This window comes from Odocoileus virginianus, chromosome 33, assembly GCF_023699985.2.
Source record: "Odocoileus virginianus isolate 20LAN1187 ecotype Illinois chromosome 33, Ovbor_1.2, whole genome shotgun sequence".
Lineage (NCBI taxonomy): Eukaryota > Metazoa > Chordata > Mammalia > Artiodactyla > Cervidae > Odocoileus > Odocoileus virginianus.
The window spans coordinates 3,528,194-3,551,464 of NC_069706.1; the positions used below are offsets into that span (position 1 = coordinate 3,528,194).

Here is a 23,271-nt window from a genome sequence, read left to right on the forward strand (position 1 = left end):
AGGCTTCTGGTCTGAAGGAACGTGGAGTTCCCCCTTTTTAGCTAGGGTTGCTGTGAAAAGTCCTGCTTGGTAAGTTCGGGGAGAGAACCAAAGAGAATGATTCAGTTTACAAGTAGCTATTAGGCCCGAGTCTGGCAGGCCGGTTCTGTGTCGAGCCCAGGCCCTGTCCTCCACTCCAGGGAAGTGCCAGCCTGAGGGCCCCTGAGGACCAGTCAGCCCTGCCAGGGCTGCCTCCTCCCACGTCCCTCGTTTTCTCCTGTTTCTTGCTAGAAATACCCAGCACCCGCAAACAGGGATGTGCTGGGGATCCCACGGGCTGGGGGGTAGTGCTTTCTGCCTTGTCCTGTCCACCCCCTGGGGGTGTGCGCCGGGGCTCTCAGCCTGGGCAGCACAGGTGCAGCCACACGTCCCAGAGCTCCCCCTCGGGGAGGTGTCCGCCCTGTACACTCCGCCCCTGCCTGCTCGGCCCCTCTGGGGACACACGCCATTGACGGCTGTCGATCCTCTGCACCTGCAGGTATTCAATGAACTGGACCAGGCTGGCTCCTTGCTGGCCAAAGAGACCCTGGAGGATGGGCTCCCTGCGCACGATGGGCTTCCCACACACAGCAGACTTCCCACGCAGGATGGGCTTCCCGTGCACGACGGGAAAGGAGACGTGCGGAAGTGCCCCTACTACGCTGCTCAGCTGGACAAAGGTAGGCCTCGAGTGTCCTGTGCACCCAGGGTGGGTATGTCGGCCCCCACTCACGGCGTGTCCCCTCGGTGCTGCTGCGCAGGTGCCCTGGAAGGCAGCAGCTGCCCCTTCGCAGCAGCCCTGGCCATGCTGCGAAGGCCCAGCCTCCAGTTCCTGCTGGCCGCCAGCGTGGCCCTGGCCGCTGGCCTCCTGGCCTGGTACTCCATGTGAAGGACCCACCGTTCCACGCTGCGCCGCCTCCCGTCCACCGGCCCGCCCCACCTCCACCCACGACCAAACTACCACCTCAGGTGACTTTTCTAATGCTGGGCTTGAGAAAACAAGCAGCCAGTAAAAGTCAGAGACTAAAACCTTTGCCTGTCAGCATCCTGCCTGCGGGCCAAACGCTGAACTGGGTGCAGGCCCACCCCCGAGCCCCCAGCCCCAGCAGGAGCAGTCCACAGGCTGGCCTAGGCCTCTGGGACCAGCGCTGCTGCTGGGGCCCCCGCACCTCTGACCCAAGGCTCGCTCGCTCCCCCCTTCCTTGTTGCGTCCACACTTAGCTGGGTGTCTTTCCCGTGCTGGGAGTGGATTGCCAGCAAGTTCAGGCCCCAGCGCTGTGGGAGGGTGGGGGCCTCCCCAGATGGCGCTGCTCTTTCTCTGGACTTCCGGGGCGGGAGCCAGAAGTCGGGCTTTCGCCTCGCCTCAGAGGTCCTGGAGCTCCGTCCTGGGCAGCCAGTCCTCACGCCTCTCAAGCAGACACCCAAATCGGGGTCAGTTTGGCCGTGGCCTGTCTCCTCTGACCTGTGAAAACGCTTCTGCACTCAATAAAGTGGATTCTGCTCGCCTTCCTCCTCTTTGGTGTGACATTGTCCTTGTCGGTGCCTGGCAGCCCCTCGCGCTCCCAACACTGCCCGGTCCCTGCCCAGCACCCTCCTTCCAGGGAGTCAGTGAGCCACCTCTCAGGGACGTGGACGTCCATGTGGTCCCTTGGTTTTCTAGTTCTCAGAGTGCTTTAGTTTTCCTGCCTTTTTTTAAAAAAATACCTAAAAGAGCATATACTTGCATTTTGTAATAATTCATTGTCTAAAATAGAAATGAACTTAAGTATTTATTTTAATAGGAGTTTATTACCTATTCTATATATTGAGAATCTGTGAAAGTTACTTAAAAAAAGAATTAAATGGTGGGAACACTTTTCAGTAACTGACCAAGCCCACCCGCCTTCACAAGTCAGATGAGGGGTGGGGGCCCAGCTGCCTGCCCACCCCAGCAGCCCGAAGACCCAATGCCTCAGCCCCGGTGGCTCTGCCCTGCTCAAGGGAGCGAGGGTACCTCCCCACAGGGCTGATGACCCCAAGCTCTGGCTGGGGGGTGTCTCCAGGTTGCAGACCCCATGGGCAGGTGCATGCTGTGGAGACAGGTGACATTATCAGTAAGGAAGCCTGATAGCGCAGTCACAGCTGGGCTCCGGTGGGTTTAACCAGGGACTGAGACACCATCATCGTCCCTGGGTAGTGGGTTCAGCAGAAGCACTGAGACCCTGAGGTCTTGACCCCCTGCCTTCCAACTACCTGCAGGCCCCCCACCCTCTTTCCCTCACAAAAGAAGGAAGCCAGGCAAGAGAGCGGAGGCCTCGGGCAAGGGAGTGAAAGGGCCAATTTAATGAGGAACTATCAACTGAGACTGGCCACGGTTCACAGTGACAGGAGGCCATGCAGTGGCCGTGCAAGACCAGGAGGGGGCGGCAGGATACAGCGGTCCACGGGAGCAAGTTCACAGACAAACCCTTCAGGAAACAGTGTGTGCTCAGGCCCAGGGCAGGGCTAGTGGCCACCGGGGCACCTCTGCCACTTGTGGCTGCTCCTTCCTTGTCCCCAGCCTGTCCCCAGTCCAGCGCCACGGCTGCTCCTGCTGCAGCGCCTGCGGTTGGAGCGAGAGCAGTGATGGCGAACCAGCCGGGCTACAGGGCCCTGTGGGCACTGGGAGGGCCCGTGGAGCGTGCACTGCAGAACCCAGAGTGCCCGCGGGAAGCCCCGCTCTGTCGTCTCTGGTCCCACCTGGCACCAGGCAGAGGCTGTGCCCACATGTGGCAAGGACACGGTATAGCCAGATGGCTGGGCTCCTGGGCATTCCTTCCAGCCCAGCAAAGGCCGGGCTTCACAATGGTGTGGCTGAAAAGCAGCTGGGCAGGGGCCAAGGAAAATCCCTGCTTGGCAAGCTAGGGTCCAGTCCCTCACCCCATGGCCTGCAGGTGTGCTGACCTCTATTTACCCCAGGTGATTCCTGGGCACAGTTAAGAATTCCTGAGTTCTGAGCGCCAGAGTCATTCCTTCTGGCCATCATGCCTGCCTCTAGCACCCACAAACTCAGGCCTGCCTGGGTCCATCCGCTACTCTCAGCCCAGCAGATCAGAAACAGCAGTGGCTATGGGCTCAGCCCCACTGCAGGCCCTGGTCTGGGGAACCAGCCGCAGCTCTGGCTGCTTTTGGTCCCAGGGAGACTCTGGACCAAACCTGTACCTGGTACAGAAATGGAGGAAGAGACCCCAGCAGGGAGGACCATGTGAGGAGACCACTCCCTCTTGTCTTCTTGATCACAAATACCTAGCAAGCCAGCAGCACACAAGCTCACTGCCAGCCCCCACCACTCGCTGACCCTTGGCCTGAAATCCAACAGAATTTTTGCCACAAGAGTCAGATGCTCAGGGAAGGGCAAGGCGAAGAGGACAAGACTTCCAGGGGAGGACCAGTGGAACGGCTTCCACCCCCAAGTGGGAGCAGGGAGGTGAGCCACTGAGTGCGGGGGGCGAAGCACGGGGGCCAGATGGACAGCGGGGAGTCCAGGCCCAGCCCATCAGCACAGGCGCTTGTACGTGTAGATGTAGGCCTTGCAGCTAGGGCACGTGTGTGTCACATCCTTGAAGTCATTGATGAGGCAGGGGATCAGGCAGCAGCCCAGGTCACACCTGCATCAGGAGAGATGGGGGCCTGAAGAGCAGGGGCTGAGAGCCCGGCCCCCTCCAGGGCAGCAGAGGTGGGTGCGGCCCCACCCCGCGGGTGCCTGCACCACCTACCCCATGAAGCAGCAGAAGAAGCCCAGCACGAAGTTCATCAGGCCGATCTCGTAGGAGATCTTGGTGGTGATGGCCTGCTGGCAGTGGGGACACACCGTCTGCACAGGTGCACCCTCGAAGATCTCTCCCTGCAGCACTGTCACGGTGGTGGCAGCCCCTGAGGGGACCAGGACCGTGGCCGTGTGGCCCCCAGGGCCAGCGTAGGGCCCAGGTGGGTAGGGCCCCGGTGGGTAGTAGCCCATGGGTGGATGGGGACCTGGAGGAGGGTAGAAACCTGGCAACAGAAGACGGAGCAAAGGCGGGTCACTGGTGGGCCAGGCCGCTGGCCCCACAGGAAAGGTGAGCACAAAGCCCCGAGCCTCCAGCACCCAAGGACATGGGCTTGGGGACCAGGCCCTGGGCCCGAGTGACCACCGTCCTCCCAGCCTTTCCTGGTCTCTGTCCCAGAGGACAAGAAGCTCCCTGTACCGTGCTCTTGGGCACCTTCCGTGTCTCTGCCCTTAATTAAACACCCTCACAGCCTGCCAGCTGGCAGCACAACCTACCCAGGTTCCTTTCCGTCTTACCTGGAGGCATGTAGGTGCCGTCCGCGTTCATGTGTGGAGGGATGAAGCCGGGCTGGGGTGTCGGGTGACCGGGCGGCTCGTAGGGAGGGGGGCCGATGTCTGCAGGGGGCAGCGACATGCCCGGTGGGGGCTGCATCACAGCTGGGGAGGTGCGGCCTGGACGGGGGGGGGGGGGGGGGCGCGCAGAGGCTTAGTTGTTGGAGGGGCGCTGCTCCAGGTGCAGCTCCCAGCAGCTGGCAAGGGCATGGGACCCTACCTGGCGTGGGCGGAGCGCCACTTTTCTCCTCCAGAAGGGGGGCTGTGGGGCCCCCAGGATAAGGAGGGGGAGGATCATTCGACATCTTCGGTGCTTCTCCTGGGCCTGGAGGAGAAACCAGGGTGCAGGCTGGGCTCCAAGCTACCCCCTCCCCCCGGACACAGGGCCTTCCGTGGCTCCTCCTGCAGGCGTCCCTTGCTCTTGGCCTCAGGTCACCTTCATTTGTCTCCCCACACAGATCTCATCGCTTGGCATGGGCCGGGGCCAATCCTTCGGCAGCACAGACTCAGCTGCCCCCAGGCCCTGGAGATGCCCCACCACAGCCCAGAGCCACCATCCTGCAACCTCCAGAAACACCAGCCTCAGGGGTCACCCACACTTCTGTGTGGGAGCGAGGGCAGGGGGGTGGCCTTGTGAAGGGGGCAGAACCCAGCAGCTTGGGAACCTCATCTAGGGTGTCTCAAGGGGAGGCCGCCTGGGTCCTCGCCACCCCTCCCCTGAGGGAGCACCAGGCTGACCTCCACGCCAGGGCCTGCCTGTGGGGGGCTGGGCGACACAGTACCTCTGATCCCAGGTACTCAGAGGAGACAGGCAACTGAGGCTTCTTCCACCGCCGGCCTGGGCGAACACGCAGGGCTCTGGGAGCTGTTTCGGGGGGAGACCCACAAGCAGTGCCCTCAGCACCAGGGCAGAGCTGGCCCTGGGCACCTGGCCCGATGCAGCCACACTGCCCTGGCACCGCTGCCCAACTCAGTGCCATCCTGTGTCCCTACCCACGCCCAAGCTCCCCCTCCCCTCCCCATAGCTGCTGTCCCCCCAGGACCACGGCCAGTCCTCCATCCTCTCCCCACCAGCCCGGAGCAGCCCCCGCACGTCCACATGCCCTGCAGGAAGCAGTGAAAACCGAGGGCATCTCCCCACAGCAGTGGCGCAGTGGTGTGGTCAGGGAGTGGATGGTGAGAAGGAAGGAGGTGCTGTCGGTCTGGGGACATACTCTCCCTCATTTCCTTCGCAAAGTTCACTAAAAGCACCTGCTGCTGCAGAAACAGGCCACCTTCCCGCCCTGGGTCTGCATTGTCTCCTTTAGTAAGACACGTCCTTAAACTCTCTTCAACAGCATGAAAGCCCCTAAATTAGCATTTTAAAGTGAGACTTATTTTTTTTTAACTGAAATAATGTGAACTAGGAAAAAGAGCTACAGGAATAGGGGGTCCCCAATATTATCACCCTGCTTATTTAACTTATACGCAGAGTACATCATGAGAAATGCTGGGCTGGAAGAAGCACAAGCTGGAATCAAGATTGCCGGGAGAAATATCAATAACCTCAAATAAGCAGATGACACCACACTTATGGCAGAAAGTGAAGAGGAACTAAAAAGCCTCTTGATGAAAGTGAAGGAGAGTGAAAAAGTTGGTTTAAAGCTCAACATTCAGAAAACTAAGATCATGGCATCTGGTCCCATCACTTCATGGCAAACAGATGGGGAAACAGTGGCTGACTATTTTTTGGAGCTCCAAAATCACTGCAGATGGTGATTGCAGCCATGAAATTAAAAGATGCTTACTCCTTGGAAGGAAAGTTATGACCAACCTAGACAGCATATTTAAAACTAGAGACATTACTTTGCAAACAAAGGTCCATCTAGTCAAGGCTATGGTTTTTCCAGTGGTCATGTATGGATGTGAGAGTTGGGCTGTGAAGAAAGCTGAGTGCCAAAGAATTGATGCTTTTGAACTGTGGTGTTGGAGAAGACTCTTGAGAGTCCCTTGGACTGCAAGGAGATCCAATGAGTCCTTCCTAAAGGAGATCAGTCCTGGGTGTTCATTGGAAAGACTGATGTTGAAGCTGAAACTCCAATACTTTGGCCACCTCATGCAAAGATTTGACTCATTGGAAAAGACCCTGATGCTGGGAAGGATTGGGGGCAGGAGGAGAATGGGGACAACAGAAGATGAGATGGCTGGATGGCATCACCGACTCAATGGACATGGGTTTGGGTAGACTCCAGGAGCTGGTGATGGACAGGGAGGCCTGGCGTGCTGCGATTCATGGGGTCACAAAGAGTCGGACACGACTGAGCAACTGAACTGAGCAATCCTGCTGAGGGAGAGGGAGCCTGGAGTCAGTCAGTTTAAATATTAAATGTAACAAACCAGTGGCAGGGCCAGAAGGACTGAGTCCAAGCAACAAAAGTGAAAAAAGATAAAATCAATTTCATCAAAATGTAAGACTTGTGCTTCTAAGGACACCATCAAGAAAGTGGGAAGACAGCCCACACAATGTAGGAGAATTCTTTCAAATCAAGTATCTTACGGACCTGCACCATTTAGAATACATAAAGAACTTTTCTAACTCATTAACAGAAAAGATGACTCAGTTTTTTAAAATGGGCAAAAGGATGGGAACAGACATTTCTCCAAAGACAAACAAATGCTCAATAAGCACATGAAAAGAACCCGAACACTGTGAGCCAAAAGGCAAATCAAAACTACAAGGTACCGCTTCCTACCTACTGGGATGGCTAAGATGAAAAAGACAATAATGAGTATCATGTAGAGAAACTGGAACCTCTCCCCCACCCCACTGCTGGTGTAGCTGCTCTGGAAGACAGTCTGGCAGTTCTTCAAGAGTTACCCCGCAATTCCACTCCTAGGTATATACCCCAAAGAACTGAAAACTCATGTCCACACAAAAACCTGTGCAAGAATGTTCAGAGCAGAATTACTAATAATAGCCAAAATGTGTAAACAACTCAAGTGTCCATCAACGGATGTTGTAAAACTGGAATGATGGTTGCATGATTCTGTGACTATACTAAAAACCACTGAATTGCACACTTAAAAATTTTTCAGCTGAGGCATGATCTTAATTCTCTGACCAGGGGTTGAACCTATTCCCCCTTGCACTTGGAGCACAGAGTTTTAACACTGGATTGCCAGGGAAGTCCCTGAGTTGCACACTTTAAATGGGGAAATCATATGGTATTCAGATTATTGTACGTCAATAAAACTTATTAAAGCTGAAGGAAAACACAATTGCCCAACCTTATCACCCTAATGCAGCCAGTCTCTGCCTGTCCCTGCCAGTCTGCACAGGCAGCCAGGTTTTTATATAGTTGCTGTTGTGACAAAGTTAAATCCTTTTAACACTGTGTCACGTATATTTCCTCTATCCTGTAAGACTCCACGTTCATAGATTTTAGTATTTCCAAAAAGGGGCCCATCCTTGTTTACTTGACCAATCCCTATTAAATCATTTAGAAGGTTCCTTGTTACTGTCATAAAAACACAGCAACACCTTTGACTAGCGCTCTTTCCCTTTCTTGGATTATTTCTTCGGCCTAAACACGCCAGAAGTGAGATTATTAGGTCAAAAAATACAGACATTTCATACCTTCTGGTGAAGGGTGATGCTGACTTACAGTGCACACTTTGAATACTATTAATCACTGATCTGTAATGTTAAGATGACACTTGGTTTCGTTTGTCTACTGCATCAGTAAGAAGGAAGACACGGCCCCCAGCGTCACCAACACCGAACCTGGGGCAGGCACTGCTTCCCCCCAGGCCCCGCCGCTCCTGTCTCCTCTCCCCTCCACACCCACCCTGCAGCTGCCTTTCTAAGCCACAGCAGAGCCTGGGGGGCAGGCCCCTCTGCACCTCTGACCAACACAACCTAGCACAGAATATTTCAGTCACCCTAAAGTGAGATTCCCCAGTGGCTCAGCGGGTAAAAAAATTCGCCTGTTAAAAAAAAAAAAAAGAATAAAAAAATAAAGCCAAAAAAAAAAAAAAAAAAAAGAATCTGCCTGTGATGCAGGAAATGGTGGGGACACAGGTTCGACCTGTGAGTCAAGCAGATCCCCTGGAGAAGGATATGGTAACCCGCTCCAGTATTCTTGTCTGGGAAATCCCATGGACAGAGGAGCTTGGTGGGCTACAATGCATGGGGTCCAAAAGAGTCAGACACATCTGAGCGCACGCACACACAAAGTGGGATGAAGCCCATCTGCATGTCTTTCTGTCTTTGGACCCATTTCCTGCTGCAGTCTCATCTCGTCTTCCCCAGAACAGCAGGTGCTGGGGGCCTCTGGGGTGGGACACAGGGCCAGGCACTTCCTGCAGAGCCCAGTCTCCCCACGCCCCTGCGTGGAGTTAAAAGCACAAGACTTCTGGCCCCGGGAAGCAGCCCTGGCGTCCTGCTCTGCTCCCAGCTCCTCCTCATTCATTGCAGTGCGAGCGGCTGTTGAGCCAGGGCCAGGGCCTGGGCAACTGGCAGCAGCCAGAGGCAGCCTGGGGTCTCCCCGAGGAAGCCGGGAGGGTCTGGGCCCGGGCCAGCAGGATGCTCTCCTGCCTGGCTCCATCCCCTGCTGGAAACTCCATTCTGTAGTCTGAGCCGACAGGATGTGCACCCTGAGCGGGGAGGGTGCCAACCCTGCCTCCGGGGTCCCCACCCCACACAGGACCTGCTGAGGGAACTCCAACACCGTCTTCTGGAGGAAGGCAGGGAGGGCAGCGTGGGGCTGAGCTCCGTCTGCGCACACACGCAGGTTCCTGGAGGATGAGGAAGGGCATGGGGCTGAGACAGAGACAAGGGGGAGCACGGCGGCCAGACGGAGGACGTTCTGACATCAGCTCCACCAGGGTCGGCTACAACAGCCGTTCTCAAGTTTTTTGGTCTCAGGACCCCTTAACCCTCAATTATTAAGGACACCAAAAAGATTTTGTGGATTATACCTAACAATACTTACCTTATTAGAAACCAAAAATGAGGAACTGTTAAAAGTATTTGTTCATTAAAGAGATTAACTCATTACATGTTAACAAACATTTAAAATAACTACTTTCCAAAACAAGATTTAATAAGAAGACTGGCATTGTTTTACATTTCCGCAAACCCTTTACAAGTCTGGCTTAACATCATTAGAAAGTCTACAAATAACAAATACTGGAGAGGATGCAAAGAAAAGGGAACCCTCCTACACTGCTGGTGGGAATGTAAATTGGAGCAACCACTATGGAACAGTATGTAGGGTCCTCAAAAAGTGAAAAATAAAGTTGCTAAATGAAAGAAAAAAAAGAAAAATAAAGTTGCTAAATGATCTAGCAATCCCACTCCTAGGCATATATCTGGACAAAACTATAATTCAAAAAGATGCATGCACCCCCATGTTCACAGCAGCACTGTTCACAATAGTCAAGACATGGAAACAGCCTAAACCTCCACTGACAGATGCGTGGATGGACAAGATGTGGTGCATATGCACAATGGAATACTACTCAGCCATAAAAAAGAATGAAGTCATGCGATTTGCAGCAACATGGATAGACTGAGAGATGATGGCACTAAAGGAAGTGAGAAGGATAAATACCATATGGTATCACTTAAATGTGGAATCTAAGTGAAAGTCGCTAAGTCGTGTCTGACTCTTTGTGATCCCATGGGCTTTAAAGTCCATGGAATTCTCCAGGCCAGAATACTAGAGTCTTTCCCTTCTCCAGGGGATCTTCCCAACCCAGGGATCGAACCCAGATCTCCCGCATTGCAGATAGATTCTTTACCTGCTGAGCCGCTGGGGCATCTAAAATATGACACAAATGAACTTACCTATGAAACACAAGCAGACTTACAGACAGACAGAACAGAATTGTGGATGCCGGGGTGGGGGGGGAGGGGCAGGAAGGACTGAGAGTTTGGAATTAGCAGATGCAGACTATATAGAAGGGATAAACAACAAGGTCCTACTATAGCACAGGAACTATATTCAATAGCCTGTGATGAGCCAAAGAATATGAAAAATAATGAATATGTATGTATAACTGAATCACTGCTGGACAGCAGAAATTAACAGTGTTATAAATTAACTATGCTTCTATAAAATAAAAAAGTCTGGCTAAAGAGAGGGCAGCTGGATGCCTGTATCTGCTTCTCCATCCAATCTGTTGTGATGTTTTGGATGAAGTATGAGAAAACCCAGCCTCCTACAGTAAGCAGCTGGAAAAGAGGGAGGGACTGAATTCAGCTTATTGTGGATATTCTTCAACACCACACCCAAACTTGACAGTTCTTAAAGATTATCTAAAATATGGAATATGAATCTTTCACAACAAAATTTTCCCTATTACACTGAAAAAATCACTGGGCTACCTTGTATTTGGAATGGCTCTTTTACACATGGCTGGTTTTATAAAAGCATGCCTGGGTCATTTGAAAAATTCTGGTCCACATTTATGAGCCTGATTATGTAGATCTGGCAAGGCATCTCATTATATGCCCCTCTCAAAAAAAAAAAAATCACATTGTTAGTATCACCACCAATCCCATCAGAAAAGTCTTTACTACTGGGAAGTTGTCAAGCTCACAGCAGCAAAAGCAAGTTTTCCAAGATTTTAACATTTTCACTTGAAAGCTCAAATTTTATCACTGGCAACAAATACAAAAACAAAAGGTCAGTTGTTTTCCTTGCAGGCTCACCTTGTTGGCTGAATCCCCAAGTCCGAATAACTGTGTGTCAGCTGTTATTTTAAGTAAATGTGGAGCTCCATGAAAACACCAGCTGAGTAGCTGGGCTCACGGCTCCATCAGCTGCATGCGCCTCCTCTCATTTCACCACACAAAACATTAACAACGCGCACCCAAGGGTCCAGCTAATACACTCAAGTCATTTTTACTGCTGCTGCTTCAGTGAAGCCTGCAGGAACACAACCACGACAATCACTGGCGCAGCGGGTACCACAGCTTGAGCTAAGTCCCACTGCTGCTGCATCACCCCTTCGAATGCCAACACAATGGGAACAGGCAGAATAACATAACCTCCTAGTGTCCTTATAAACACAGCTCTGACCTTCAGCCCTTGGAAGATCTCAGCAAGCCTCCAGGCGACTGCAAGTCACTCTTCAAGAGCTGCTGGGCAAGAGGAGCCCCCAGCTGCTAAGAGGGTACCTGCAGGCAGAGCAGGTCAGGGCTCCACAGCCAGAGGGACGCAGAGGGGGACCGTCCCAGGGGCCTCCGAGCAGGTGCTGTCACTCCAGGGATGTGCCTGCTGCCACATGCACCAGACTAGTTCAGACGCAGCTCTCCCACTGTGCATCTGTGTGACCTCACTGAGCCTCAGTTTCCTCGTCTGTAACCACACCTACCGCTCAGGGCTGGAGCAAGTTTTATAGTAAAGACATGTGCCAACTGCCCAGAGCAGTATCCTGAGGCCTCGCACACAAGAACACTGAATAAATGACCCTGGTTATCAGGGTTGATTACTATGAACAACATCCAACAGGAAGGAAAACAACACAGGGCTGCCGCCTCTGCCACAGCAGCCTCTGCTCCCCCAGCATCGCGGGCACCGGTGAGCCAGTCCAGCCTTCGCGCCCGGCCCGCAGAGGTCACTGAGGCCTGGCAAGTGGAGGCCAACCTCGGGGCCCCCGGACACCTTCTGGAAAGGAAGACAGCCCAGCAGTCCTCCTGACAGGCCAGTTCTCTTTCCCAGCAGCTGCCCTGGCACTCCATGGCTGCAGTGCCCAGGGAAGGGTACTGGGCCTGGACCCTAGCGTCCACCTGGCGCCCTGGAGGCAGCAGCTGCAGGGCCGAGTTTCCCAGAGCTGGGCCGGCCTGCCGGCTGCTCCAGGAGCTCAGCCCGCAGCTCCCACAGCCACCGCACCACGATGCCAGCTGGCCCCGGAGGGCTCCTCTGTCCCCGGGAGGCAGGTTCTAGGCACCTGGCCAGAAGGGCTTGGGGCTTTGCCGGGAAAACAGAAAGGCAGCTTTACGCCTTGTCTTCAGCTCCTATCTGCTGAACCAAGGAGGCGCCCACTGCTCTGTGAGGGGTGGAGGCACACGTTGAAAGCCAAGCACCCAGGGAGGGGGGGCCCGGGGTCCGAGGATGGAAGCACTCGGGCCCTGTGAGCAAGCAGACCTTTCCTGGAGGCCTGACCCACGCTGTCCACACACCCCCCACCCTCTGTGGAGACGTGCCTCTGCCCGAGAGCTGCTCACGAGGGATGGCCACTGGCTCTGGGGCAACGCCACGTAACCCTCCTGTTCTCGCAAGTCCCGAGGGGCAGGCTGAAGGACAGTCTGTGTTGTGGCCACTTAACAGAAGCCCCTGGAGGGGATGGTCCTTCTTTTGGGAATAACCAGCGGCCTGTTGGTGCTGGCTGCTGTGTAGCGCCTACTTCACGCTGGGCACAGGCTGGGAAGTGGCAGGGAGTGAGAGGCTTGGTCCTGCCTTCCAGAAGCTCAAAACTGAGTTGAGGAGACTGGAGTCAAAAACACACCCCAAACCCCAACCCCAAGGACACAGCGAAGACCAGTGGTGCATGAGAAAGTATTCTGTGAAAGTACAGGCGGACCAGACTCTTTCCAGGGATCAGGAGACATCTCTTCAAGCGAGCCGGGTGAGGGGAGGAGGTGGGGTCAATGCGGGCTGAGGCGGGGACAGGGATGGTGGCAGGACAGTGTCATAGGCCTCAGGAAGGAGGCTGTGCCGGGGTGGGCAGCCAGACAGCGGCCTGGAGCTGTCAAGTCTCAGGGCGGCCTCAGAGGCACAGGCCCAGGGGCTGCCCTGCAGCGCTCAGACCTGGGAGCTGCTGAGGAACAGGGCAGCAGTGCCTGTGTGAATTTGCTCTCAGCCCTTCTAACGATGGGTGCCCACGTGGCTCAGTTCTGGCCAATGAGTCACACAGGTCACAGACCTTCTTGGAAGGTGCCAAAAGGAAGCCGCCTCACCAGGAGATGGACCCTGTGCCCTCCAGCCCTCCTCCTGCTTGCCACCAGGAGGCTGAAGGCTGCAGCCATGCTGACCACGAGACAACCTCGGGAATGGAAGCCGTGCTGAGGACAACTGAAGGTGCTCAGGCCCCGGACGACCATGGAGACAGCATCCCGGCACTGACCGCCTCCCCTACCCTGCAGTGAGAAAGAAGCACACTTGTTTTCACCAGTTATTTTGGGTTTCTGAGTAAATGCAGCCAGACTCAACCTCAGTATCGAAGGGAAACAGAGAAGTTGGTTTACAGCAATTCTCAACCTACAGCAGCCAGAATCTACTCGTGATTGGTACATTTCCAGTTGATTATTTTAACAAGGAAGGAAAACAAGTACTACTAACAATAAACAGTGCTCCCTGGGCCTGAGGCTTTGTAAACAAGAGGCCCCTCCCTGAAAGGCTCCCACAAGGACTTCCAGAGGCCTTGGCTTCCTCTAGCCCACACTGCCTTACTGAGCAGGCCCCGGGGCCACCAAGTTCAGCACTGGTGGGACTGGAAATCGGGAACTCTGCCCCTTTTCCATTGTCCTTCCTGATAGAGGCAGGACAGAGAGACAGCCCAGACAGCATCACTGGTGGCTGCGAACCATTTCTTCATCTTTACACTTGAACATGGGTGTATCTGATGCCTTGGGAATTCTAAACACTTCAAAACGGGCTAAAGACACAGAAAGGACCAGAGAGCAGATCTGGTTTTCCCATCTGGCTGCTCTCCTCTCACAAGCCCCACACGCTCCTCTGGGATGAATATCACAGCTCCACGGAGCTGATACATCAGCCTAAGCCAATGGCCCCAAATACCACAGCCTGGGCCCTTCCCGGGGGAGGCTGGAGCCCTGATGGCACAGGTCAAGCTGTAAGTGCAGATGCCTCGCCTGCTAGTGCCCAGGCACTAGGTCCTACCCATCTGGCCTTCAGAGGCCTTCAGTGTCTCAGTCTTCCCATCTGTGAAATGGCAATAGCCACCCCAGACCCACAGGGTTGTGTCAATAAGGTCGTGATGAGAAGAGCAGGCAGCACTGTGTCCCACAAACACAAACAATGCTTTGCATACATACCAACAGCTGTATTTATGGAGCCTCAGCAGAGCGTGGGCAAGGAAGTATACAATTAAACAGAAAAGAGAGAATATGCTGGTTGCTCTTCATTGGAATGAAAATCAAACCGCAGACAGGACTCCAAGAATGGTCTGGGCTAAAAAAGCTGTAAGACTTCTAGGAACCATCATGATGACGACAATAATAAGCACACGGTGTCCGCCACTCTGAAGCTGGTTGGAGCCGAGGCAAACCAGTCTGACCCCCCGGGACACAGGCACGGGGACCTGGGCCACGGCAGATCAGATCGGTGCACACAGCTTTTCTGGAGGACCACCCCATTGCCTGTACCTTCTCCCACAGTCAGTCCATTTCGAGGCACCTGTCCTCGAGGCAAATGCAAGGACGGGCTGTCCCCCACTCATGAGCTGGAGTCTCTACTTCAGTTTTGTAGGAATTTGGTAACACCGGTCAGTTCTCTGTGCCAAGTCCCTTCCCAGTGCTCCAGTAAAACTGGGAGGATCCAGACCCGTGAAGCTGGGACATGAAGACCATCCAAGGTAGTTCCAGGAGGCACTGGTGGTAAAGAATCTGCCTGCCAAGGGACTTCCCAGGAGCCCAGGGGTTAAGACACTGCGCTCCCAATGTAGGCGACATGAGTTCGATCTGTGGTCGGGGAACTAAGATCCCACATGGTGCACAGTGAGGCCAAGCACCAGCCTGTCAACGCAGGAGACTCAAGAGATGTGCGTTTGATCTTGGGTGGGGAAGATCCCCTGGAGGAGGGCATGGCAACCCCCTCCAGTATTCCTGCCTGCAGAATCCCCACAGTCAGAGGAGCCTGGCGGGCTACAGGTAGTTTCAGCCTCAGACACCCTGCCTGGAAAGCCAGCAGAAGGTCACCTGGCAGAGGGGGCAGGTGAGAAAATCCCAACAGACAGATGCATGAGCAAACTGAGACAGGGCGTGCCCGAGACACGAGCAGAGCGATCTCCTCCTGCCCCCAAGCCCCCACCCCCACCCCTGGGCAGGACCAGGCTCAGGAGCTCAGTTTCTGCTTCTACCGCTGGCACCGAGGAGGAAGTACAGACAGGAGGGAACGAGGAGCCAGGGCCAAAAACAGATGCAGCTGCAACCACGACTGAATAAACAGGACAGCCGCACCTGCTCGACAGGCAGGGCTCGGTAACCAGAAGGCGGACTAATTTTAGAAATGTGATGAGTCTAAAGAACCAATGCTTAGGCAATCAGAGTGGAACCTTAATGGAAAGCAGCTCTGTGCCCCACCATACCACCACGGCGAGCTGATGCAAAATGGACAGCCTTGGGGTTGACTCCTATTTTAATTGGTTATCTCAGATCAAGACACACCAGCCCAATCCAGGAAACAAGTTCTAGGCCCTGAAGTGCAGCCCAGCCACATGACCACTACAAGGTCCTCTGGCTGTAAGAGTCTTTCTTATTTTGAACACAAATGCCTGCTGGCCTCACCGGCCCAGGCGAGGAACTCAGCCTGCAGCCAGACCTTGCCGAGGTCCCCCTACTCCGTCGGGGAGAAGTGGATCTCTATACTCCTGAGAGAAGGCTTTGCCTTTCTGCCCTCATAAGCTCTAAGGTCCTATATGCACCCCTCAGGAGCATCTCTGCGTCACCCAAGTCCCTGTGTTGCAGGCAGTCTCACTTCTCACACTGGGCACCTCTGGGAGGAGAACGTCTGCCTCAGTCAGTCCAGCGTGGCATGCTTCTAGAGGTCACCTGGATGGAGTCAGTGAAAAGAAAAAAGCCCAAAGCCAGCAGACTAGTAATTATTCCCGGGGTGGGACCTCACCGTTCCAGTGGTAAACAGCCTTTGAAAGGGCATGCGGTAAGAAGCTGTGTACAGGCTGACACACAGCAGTCCCGGGACACACTCTCCAGAGGAAACATCCCTACATGCAGCAAGGGGCGCCCACCGGCCGGCACTGACAATCCCAGGGGGCTGGTGTCCAGGACAAGGGCACGATGTCCACAGAGGTGAAGGGGAGAGTCGGAAAAGCGCTCTGGGAAATGTTGAGTGGGGAGCAAATGTAACCAGCATTTGAAATTACACTCCATGAAATAGTACATGGAAGCTTAACTAAATTCCTGTCACTCTAAATGGACATCTGACCTGTGACCTGAGCCGTTTGGAACAAAATTATTTTGGATCTCCTCTTTGAGGAAGTGGGAACTCATGTTATATCTGGGGTTGCCTTATTTTTGGCCATGTGTGTACTCATGCATCTAGGTCACCTTTCAAGCTGGAAGTGTCTCTAGGGATCACCAAGTCCAAGGTATCAGCTGACATACATCTGGTCTTCAGACATTACTAAGCGCCCACAAAGGCAAGCCTGGACTATTCATCAGGCTCTTTTCTAAGGCCTGAAGATGAGGAAACAGCTGTCCACAAACTAGTGGGGGAGGGGCCATAAAACACAGAAACTGGTAAAATACATTAGTAGGTCGGCTGGTGAGGCCTGCCACGGTGGAAGGATAAGCAGGGAAGGGAGGGCTTTTCTGAGGTGAATCTTCAAGCAAAGACAGGACTGAGGTGAGAAAAGAGCCTCCCCCAGGGCTGGCCCTCATAGCTCAGCTGGTAAAGAATCTGCCTGCCGTGTGGGAGACCTGGGTTTGATCCCGGGGTTGGGAAGATCCCCTGGAGGAGGGCACGGCAACCCACTCCAGTACTCTTGCCTGAAGAGTCCCGTGGACAGAGGAGCCTGACGGGCCACAGTCCACGGGGTTGCAGGGTCAGACACGACTGAGAGACCAAGCACCAGAGCGGCTCCATGCAGAGGACTGGAGCCCCACACAGCCGCGCAAGGGGGTGAGGTGGGGGGTCCCTGCACTGTCTGGGATGCAAACGTGGGTCCCCGAGTCCTGAACCCTACAGCTTGGCCCCCACCTCCAGCAGGCACAGGTTCTGTTTGGCCAATGTGACTGGGACCACAGAGAAATGGGTCCCAGTGTGGCCCCCACACTCTCCAGGAGAGGCAGGCAGACAGATGACCTGAGCTCAGAAACCCAGGCCAACCCCGAGTACCAGAGCTGAGAAGTGGTCACATGAACAACCCAGTATTCCTCTGGTTCTGGGATTAGCCAACTGTATTCAGCAGAGTCATTACTACCAAAGTTTGTTTATTCTTTCTTTCAAGTGACAACCTGCTTGAAAAGACTTAAGATTCTTTACTCTTTAATTCAGCCAACACTTCACAGGCCTCTCCATGGAGGCCACTCACTGCCCTGGTCCCGGCCCTCAGAGAACTGCAGATGGAGGCGAGCTTGCACTTGAGAAAAACTTACAAAAGATACTCAGCAAAACCCAAGGAGACCTGTGACGGCAGGTGCTCCGGGTGAGAGAAGGGTCGGTCTGTGGGGGAGGGCCCTGGGAAGGCTTCGAGGACCAGATGAGCCCTAGGTAGGCCCTGCAAGGTAGTGGGCTGGGGTTCTAGGACTGGAACTAAGAATCACTAGGAGGAAAGAACTGTGGTCAAGGGCCCAGCCTCCCCAGGCAGGCTGGCAGCTCCTGGAAGGCTGGGGTAGTGCCAAGGGTCAGTCTCTCCACGGCCCCAGGCAGCACATCGAGTATCAGCTAACAAAGTGATACTCCAGGCAGGAACTCTGCCCCAAGCCCTGCTTCAGGGAGCAGCACCCCAGGCCCCAAGATGGATGTCTGGGAGGTGTCCCAGAGCTGTCTCTGCCCCTAAACCCTGATCTGTAGGCAAGCCAAGTGAACACCATGGTTCAAAGAGCTCTCAGATCTTATCTACTGGTCAAGGTTTAAGGTCAAGGTTTACAGGGAAGTCTGGACTTGGCCATGTGTTCCAGATCTCTTTATCACACTACACTCCAGACACCCCTGACTGTAGCTCACTCTCTTCCAAACAAACCAAACCCTGCCCCCACCAGAGACACCCCTCAGCCTCCAAACCCTCTTTCCGGAAAACCGAGCCTCTCCTGTACCTCCCTGCAGAGGGATCCCCTGTCCCTCACTCTTGGGGCCCCACTGGAGAACACCTCATTGCACGGGGGCGCAACTCAGCCCCTGGCACAGCGGTGCTGAGCAAGCAAGTCGGTGAGGGCAGGCTTCCCACGGGCCTAACCCACCCCACAGGGCCAGAGCACAGCCTCCATTGAGAAGGCCCGCGCTGGCTCTCCAATGAGTGTGTCAAATATCCAGACGAGAAAAGAAACCCTTTTCTTGAGTCACAGTCAGGTCCATGAAGCCATGCTCACAGGGGAGCCCCCATTTCCCTTCAGGCCTGCCATCTCAGGACTGCTGGGTTTGGGACCCTGCTGTCATTACGTGGCGACTCTGGGTGAGTCACTCGGTCCTCTGGCCGCGTCCTCAGCGGGGGAAGCAGAGGCGCCTGAGCTAGGTCTGCAGCACTGGCACTGACTACGATGACCAGACACAGGCGAGGGTTCGGCCAGGTGGGCAAGAGCACACACCAAGGGCACACACGCAGACAGAACTTCACTCCTGCTGCCCCCGCGCTGGCAAGGCTGCTGCTCCTAACGTTCACTTAACTGTGACAACCGTCTCCCTTCTTCCTGAAGTGATAACGTGTTGGAATTCTCCTCAAACCCCACCCAGGGCAACTCTTCCACCCTTCTCGACCTACTTCCACTTCCCCTGGCCTGTTTTCTCCTTGAAGGAAAGACACAGCCAACAGAGCAGATTTGAGTTTGGACTGAATCAAAACTTACTGGACATGTCAACTACAAATTGGTACTTACCAAGAGCACTGCCAACGAGTGAACAACAAAGACATTTGCCATCTGCCTCTACTGAGACTGAACCCCGTGCTGCTATACAACAACCCCCGAGGGAGTTCAGGGTGGAGTGAGGCGCTCTGTGCTCCAGGGAATCTGGTGGGACAGGTCTTTAGGTAGTTGCTTGTTTTTTGGAACAGATTTTATGACCTCAACCTTGCATCTCCTCATATCTAGAGAAGCATTAAATCCCTTCATGATAACATCAGATCCTTATGACTAACAAAAAACCTTCTGTAAATTGAGTGCTTCATGGTGTTGAACTCCCCCCTCACCAAAACCTTATATATTGACTTTCCTCCACTGCTGCTTTGGAGCAGTCTCTCAGAGCTATCTGAGATGCTGCCTCCCAGGCTTCAGTCCTCATTTTGCCCCAAATAAAACTTAACTCACAATTCTCAAGTTGTATATCTTTTTTTTTTCAGTCGACAGACACAACACGGACCCAGCACGTTCACAGTTTTTCCTGGCCCCTCATGACACCTCCTTGGAGTAAGAATGGATGGTCTGAACCACCCAGTGAACGGACCAAGTGAGAGCTCATAGCACCCACAGATCAAGAGCACCAGAAAAAGTGATGAGACATGTTTTCTGGAAAAATGAAGCTCTGGAAAGGCAGATGCTTTGTAGCTTGGAAGTGACAAAAAGGCCTCCAGTGTGGGCTGTGGAGTGCAGACAGTGCTGGTCCCAGGACCCTAGCATTGTCACTGGAGACTGATGACCTAGAGAAGGAGAGGCAGTAGGTCCACAGGCTCAGGAGCTGACAGATCCTGCATCTCGCGTGGGTGGCCCTCCCAGGGAGGAGGCTCTGCCTACCAGAGGTCTCCGGCTAGGTGCTCCCTGCCCTCTGCAGCAACAAGTTACACCACAGCCTCTACCACCTTCAGGGGAGATGTGTCTTGGAGGATCCAGTCTATGTAGGGAGGAGGAGACCGCAGGCCTTTGTGGGATCCTAGAAACCAGCCCATTTCCAGGCTGTGCACTCCACTTCCAAGTCTCTTTGTGGGGGCACAATAAGCCTCGCGCCACCGCTGCCAGCCTCGCTCTCCTCCTCTCTCCTCCCCACTGAGGGCCGGTGTCCTCTGCGGTGCTGCCATCGCATGCTGGCTGCTCACTGGCACAGCTGCTTCCCTCCTCATGAGGGCAGAGACGTCAACATACGATGCCACGACTTTAACTGGCATGCCTCCCTGAGTCCTAGAGGAGTAAGACTATGTCTGTGCCCTTTCAGTAGTATTTCTGAGAGTGGAGATGAATTTTCACAGGCCCTGTCTCTTCTCGCCCCTTCAGATCACTGAAGAGGGAGGGTTAGGGTTGGTGTCTATGGCTGTGGAATAAAGTACCTGGGCCCAAGGGACTCAGAGGCTACGCAGCCCCGTGCCCCTCGGGCATTAGGAAACACACCGAACCAGCAGGTTCAAACGGAGCAAGAGAGCAGGAACGACTTCCGAGGTGACCACCAGCATCAGTTCCTAACAAGTCTATCTGAGGGACAACCGGGCCATAGGGACACCTTCCATCAGCTCCCCTTCAAAACAGTTCTGTTCCCTCAAGTAGCATTCACACAGTCCATGCGTTCGCCCTTAGGGTGATTCTAGAACCACCACAGCCTGTTATGTTTTTTTAGATCTTTGCAAGAGCACACATGAAGTTCTTTCCTGCTTCCAAAGGCCCATCCAGAGTCCTCAGGTCCTCTGGGATGGAAAACAGAAAGACTTCCAAGTACACGGACAGTTAAAAAACAAGGGGAAGAATTCCACGACTACTGAATGCTATGCATGTTTAACCATCTGGGAGGAAACAGATATCCTCAACTCACCCCGATGCGGCGGGATGGTTAGAATGGTGATTAAGTATAATAAAATATTGGACATTCTAGATGGTGTTCTATGGGCGTTCACTGTAAAATTTCTTCAACTTTCCTGTACCTTTGGAATTTTTCAAAATTAAACGTCTGGCAAGGCAGAGCTGGTGGGCCTCTCCCCATCCAATTCTTATCTTAGACCAGCCCTGAGGAAAGGAACAAAGCAGTAGAAGCGAAGTCACACTTGCCAGGCATTGCCCCGCCCAGCAGCCCAAAGGAAACACACAAAACTGGGGAAGACACTATGCTCAAGGTCCTCCACCCTCCTCACTCTAAGACAAAGATTCTCAGCCCCAAAGGAGCCGGAGAATCATCTGGGGAACTTATTAAGTAGAGTCCTGGGGCACAGCTCATAACTTCTATATCTGAACCTCTGGGGGTGGGTCCCCGTAATCAGTCTTTTAAACAAAGGCCCCAGTGACTGACGCAGAGGACTTTAGGCCCACAATGGAGAAACTTACAGCCCCTTGCTTCTTGCCTGACACCTGTTGAGGGAATACCTGGGAACATTTCTAAGAAAGCAGAAACATGCCTACCCTTAAATAAATCAAGGGTCCAAACCCAGGCTCGCATGATGCTGTGAGTTCAACTACAACAAAGTCTTCAATGGCATGAGGCTGGGCCCAAAGCCAGGCCAGGTCACTGCCTCCACCCCCCACCCCTAGCACCAGCATGTGTGGCCGAGAGCGGACGCAGAGATTTACAGATGCAGGCGGGCCGGGGAAGGCGGGGGAGGCAGAGATGCGCGTGCCGGCGGGCCTGCCAAGGTCACCACGAAGCCGAGCAGAGGCTTCTTTGTCACCGAGACCCTCCGCCCGAGCCCCTCTCCTTGAAGAAACAGCCCCTGTAGAAAACTGGGGATGGGACTTCCCCAAGCTTGCCTGCAAGGATGTGGGAGGCATGATGGCGGGACCCCAGGGGCGGGCCGGCAGCCCCTGGTGCATCGAGCCCGCCGCCCGTCCGGGCCTGGCTAAGGTGTCACCGCAGCCCCGCGGGTGGCCAGCCAGCCTAAACGACGGTACGACGTCAAAACCCCAAAGCCGCTCTGGATCGCATCGGCGTCCTGGGAGGAGGCTCCTGGCCCGCTGTGCCGTCCCCGGGTCCCTTTACCTCGACAAGCCGACCTCCTCAGGCCGAGAGAACGCAGAGAGAGTCCGGGTCCAGGCTCTCGGAGGACAGGACCCTCAGCCCCGCGGGGCTTTGCGCACACACCGCACCACCCCCCGCCCGCCCAAAGGCCTCTGGGAGATGTAGTCCGTCCAGGCCCTTGAGACGCGCTCTGCTGGCCAGCGGGGACCACAGCGGCCAGCGGGGCCCACAGTGCCCGGCGTGCACCGCGCGGGCGCCGCGGCGGGGGCGGAGAGGGGGCTTTGCGCTGGAGGTCGTCCCTCGCCGCAAGCGCCCAGCCCCGCTCCCGAGGGACTCCGCGGGAAGCCGTCTAGAATGGTCGGGGCGACTCACCGTCGCCGCGGCACCGGCGGTGGCCTCAATACCGAGAACGACCGCCTCCGCAGCTCGCAGTTGGGCGTCTGTCAGAAGGACGCGGGTAGGCTTTGGGGCAGGGCCGAGGCCCGCGGCGTCACGGTGAGGGCGGGGCCATGAGGTCAGCTCGGGGCGTGGCCTCAAGACCGCACGTGACTAGCCCTGCGGGCCTCAGGCGAGCGCTAGCGCTTCGGCCCTGGAGAGGCACGTGGCGGGACCTGGGGGTCGTCAGATGAGGTGACTTTGTCAGGTGAGGTGACTGGAAAATCACGAGAGGTTTCCCTCCCGGTGCACCAGTCCCCGCCCCTACACTGCCCCTCCAACTCCCATATCTACCACAGCAAAACACACCTGCTGTCCTTCCAGGCACTTTTGTTCCTTTATTCCACAAGTATTTATTGTGTAGGCAATGGTCGTTATGTGAACAAGCCCAGGTGGGAACGATTGTGGCTGCGTGATATGGAGATTCTAAGCAGAGCTTAAATGAGACAACACTTTGTCTTCTCCTTTCAGCTCGCATACCGTTAAGTGTTTTGTTATTGTTCAGCGTGTTAGTAGGCATTTTTAAAATTAAGTAATTAATTATTTTTATTTTATTTTTTTTTTGGTCGCCCTGTGAGGCGTGTGGGATCTTAGTTCCCTGACCAGGGATCCAACTGGTGCCCCTGCATTGGAAGCGTGGAGTCCCAATCACTGGACCGCTGGGGAAGTTCTAGAGGGCATATTTAATGCCATATTCACATTTTTGTGCTT

The 23,271-nt window shown here is 54.6% G+C and overlaps 2 protein-coding genes across 9 annotated transcripts in view; one reads left to right on the forward strand and one right to left on the reverse strand.

Annotated features, from left to right (window-relative positions):
* HMOX2 (heme oxygenase 2) overlaps positions 1-1,524 on the forward strand; it is a 32,689-nt gene extending 31,165 nt beyond the window's left edge. For all 3 annotated transcript variants that reach the window (XM_020915319.2, XM_020915318.2, XM_020915317.2), the window contains exons 5-6: positions 518-698; positions 780-1,524. In XM_020915319.2, coding sequence (XP_020770978.1) covers positions 518-698; positions 780-907 — 309 coding nt within the window. In that variant the 3' untranslated portion in view covers positions 908-1,524. The remainder of the gene's footprint in view (positions 1-517; positions 699-779) is intronic.
* A 793-nt stretch (positions 1,525-2,317) lies between these two features.
* On the reverse strand, positions 2,318-22,627 carry CDIP1 (cell death inducing p53 target 1). Of its 6 annotated transcripts, none has more exons than XM_020915325.2 (6): positions 22,498-22,627; positions 5,137-5,219; positions 4,575-4,679; positions 4,319-4,474; positions 3,753-4,026; positions 2,318-3,644 (listed from the first exon to the last, which is right to left on the reverse strand). In XM_020915325.2, exons 3-6 carry the CDS (start codon positions 4,657-4,659, stop codon positions 3,533-3,535), a joined length of 627 nt encoding a protein of 208 aa, XP_020770984.1. In that variant the 5' UTR covers positions 4,660-4,679; positions 5,137-5,219; positions 22,498-22,627; the 3' UTR covers positions 2,318-3,532. The 6 variants fall into 6 exon arrangements, with proteins under 6 accessions (XP_020770984.1, XP_020770983.1, XP_070316820.1 ...); XM_020915324.2 differs by lacking the exon at positions 22,498-22,627 and adding an exon at positions 22,147-22,326; XM_070460719.1 differs by lacking the exon at positions 22,498-22,627 and adding an exon at positions 21,918-22,124.
* Between the last annotated feature and the right edge of the window lie 644 nt (positions 22,628-23,271).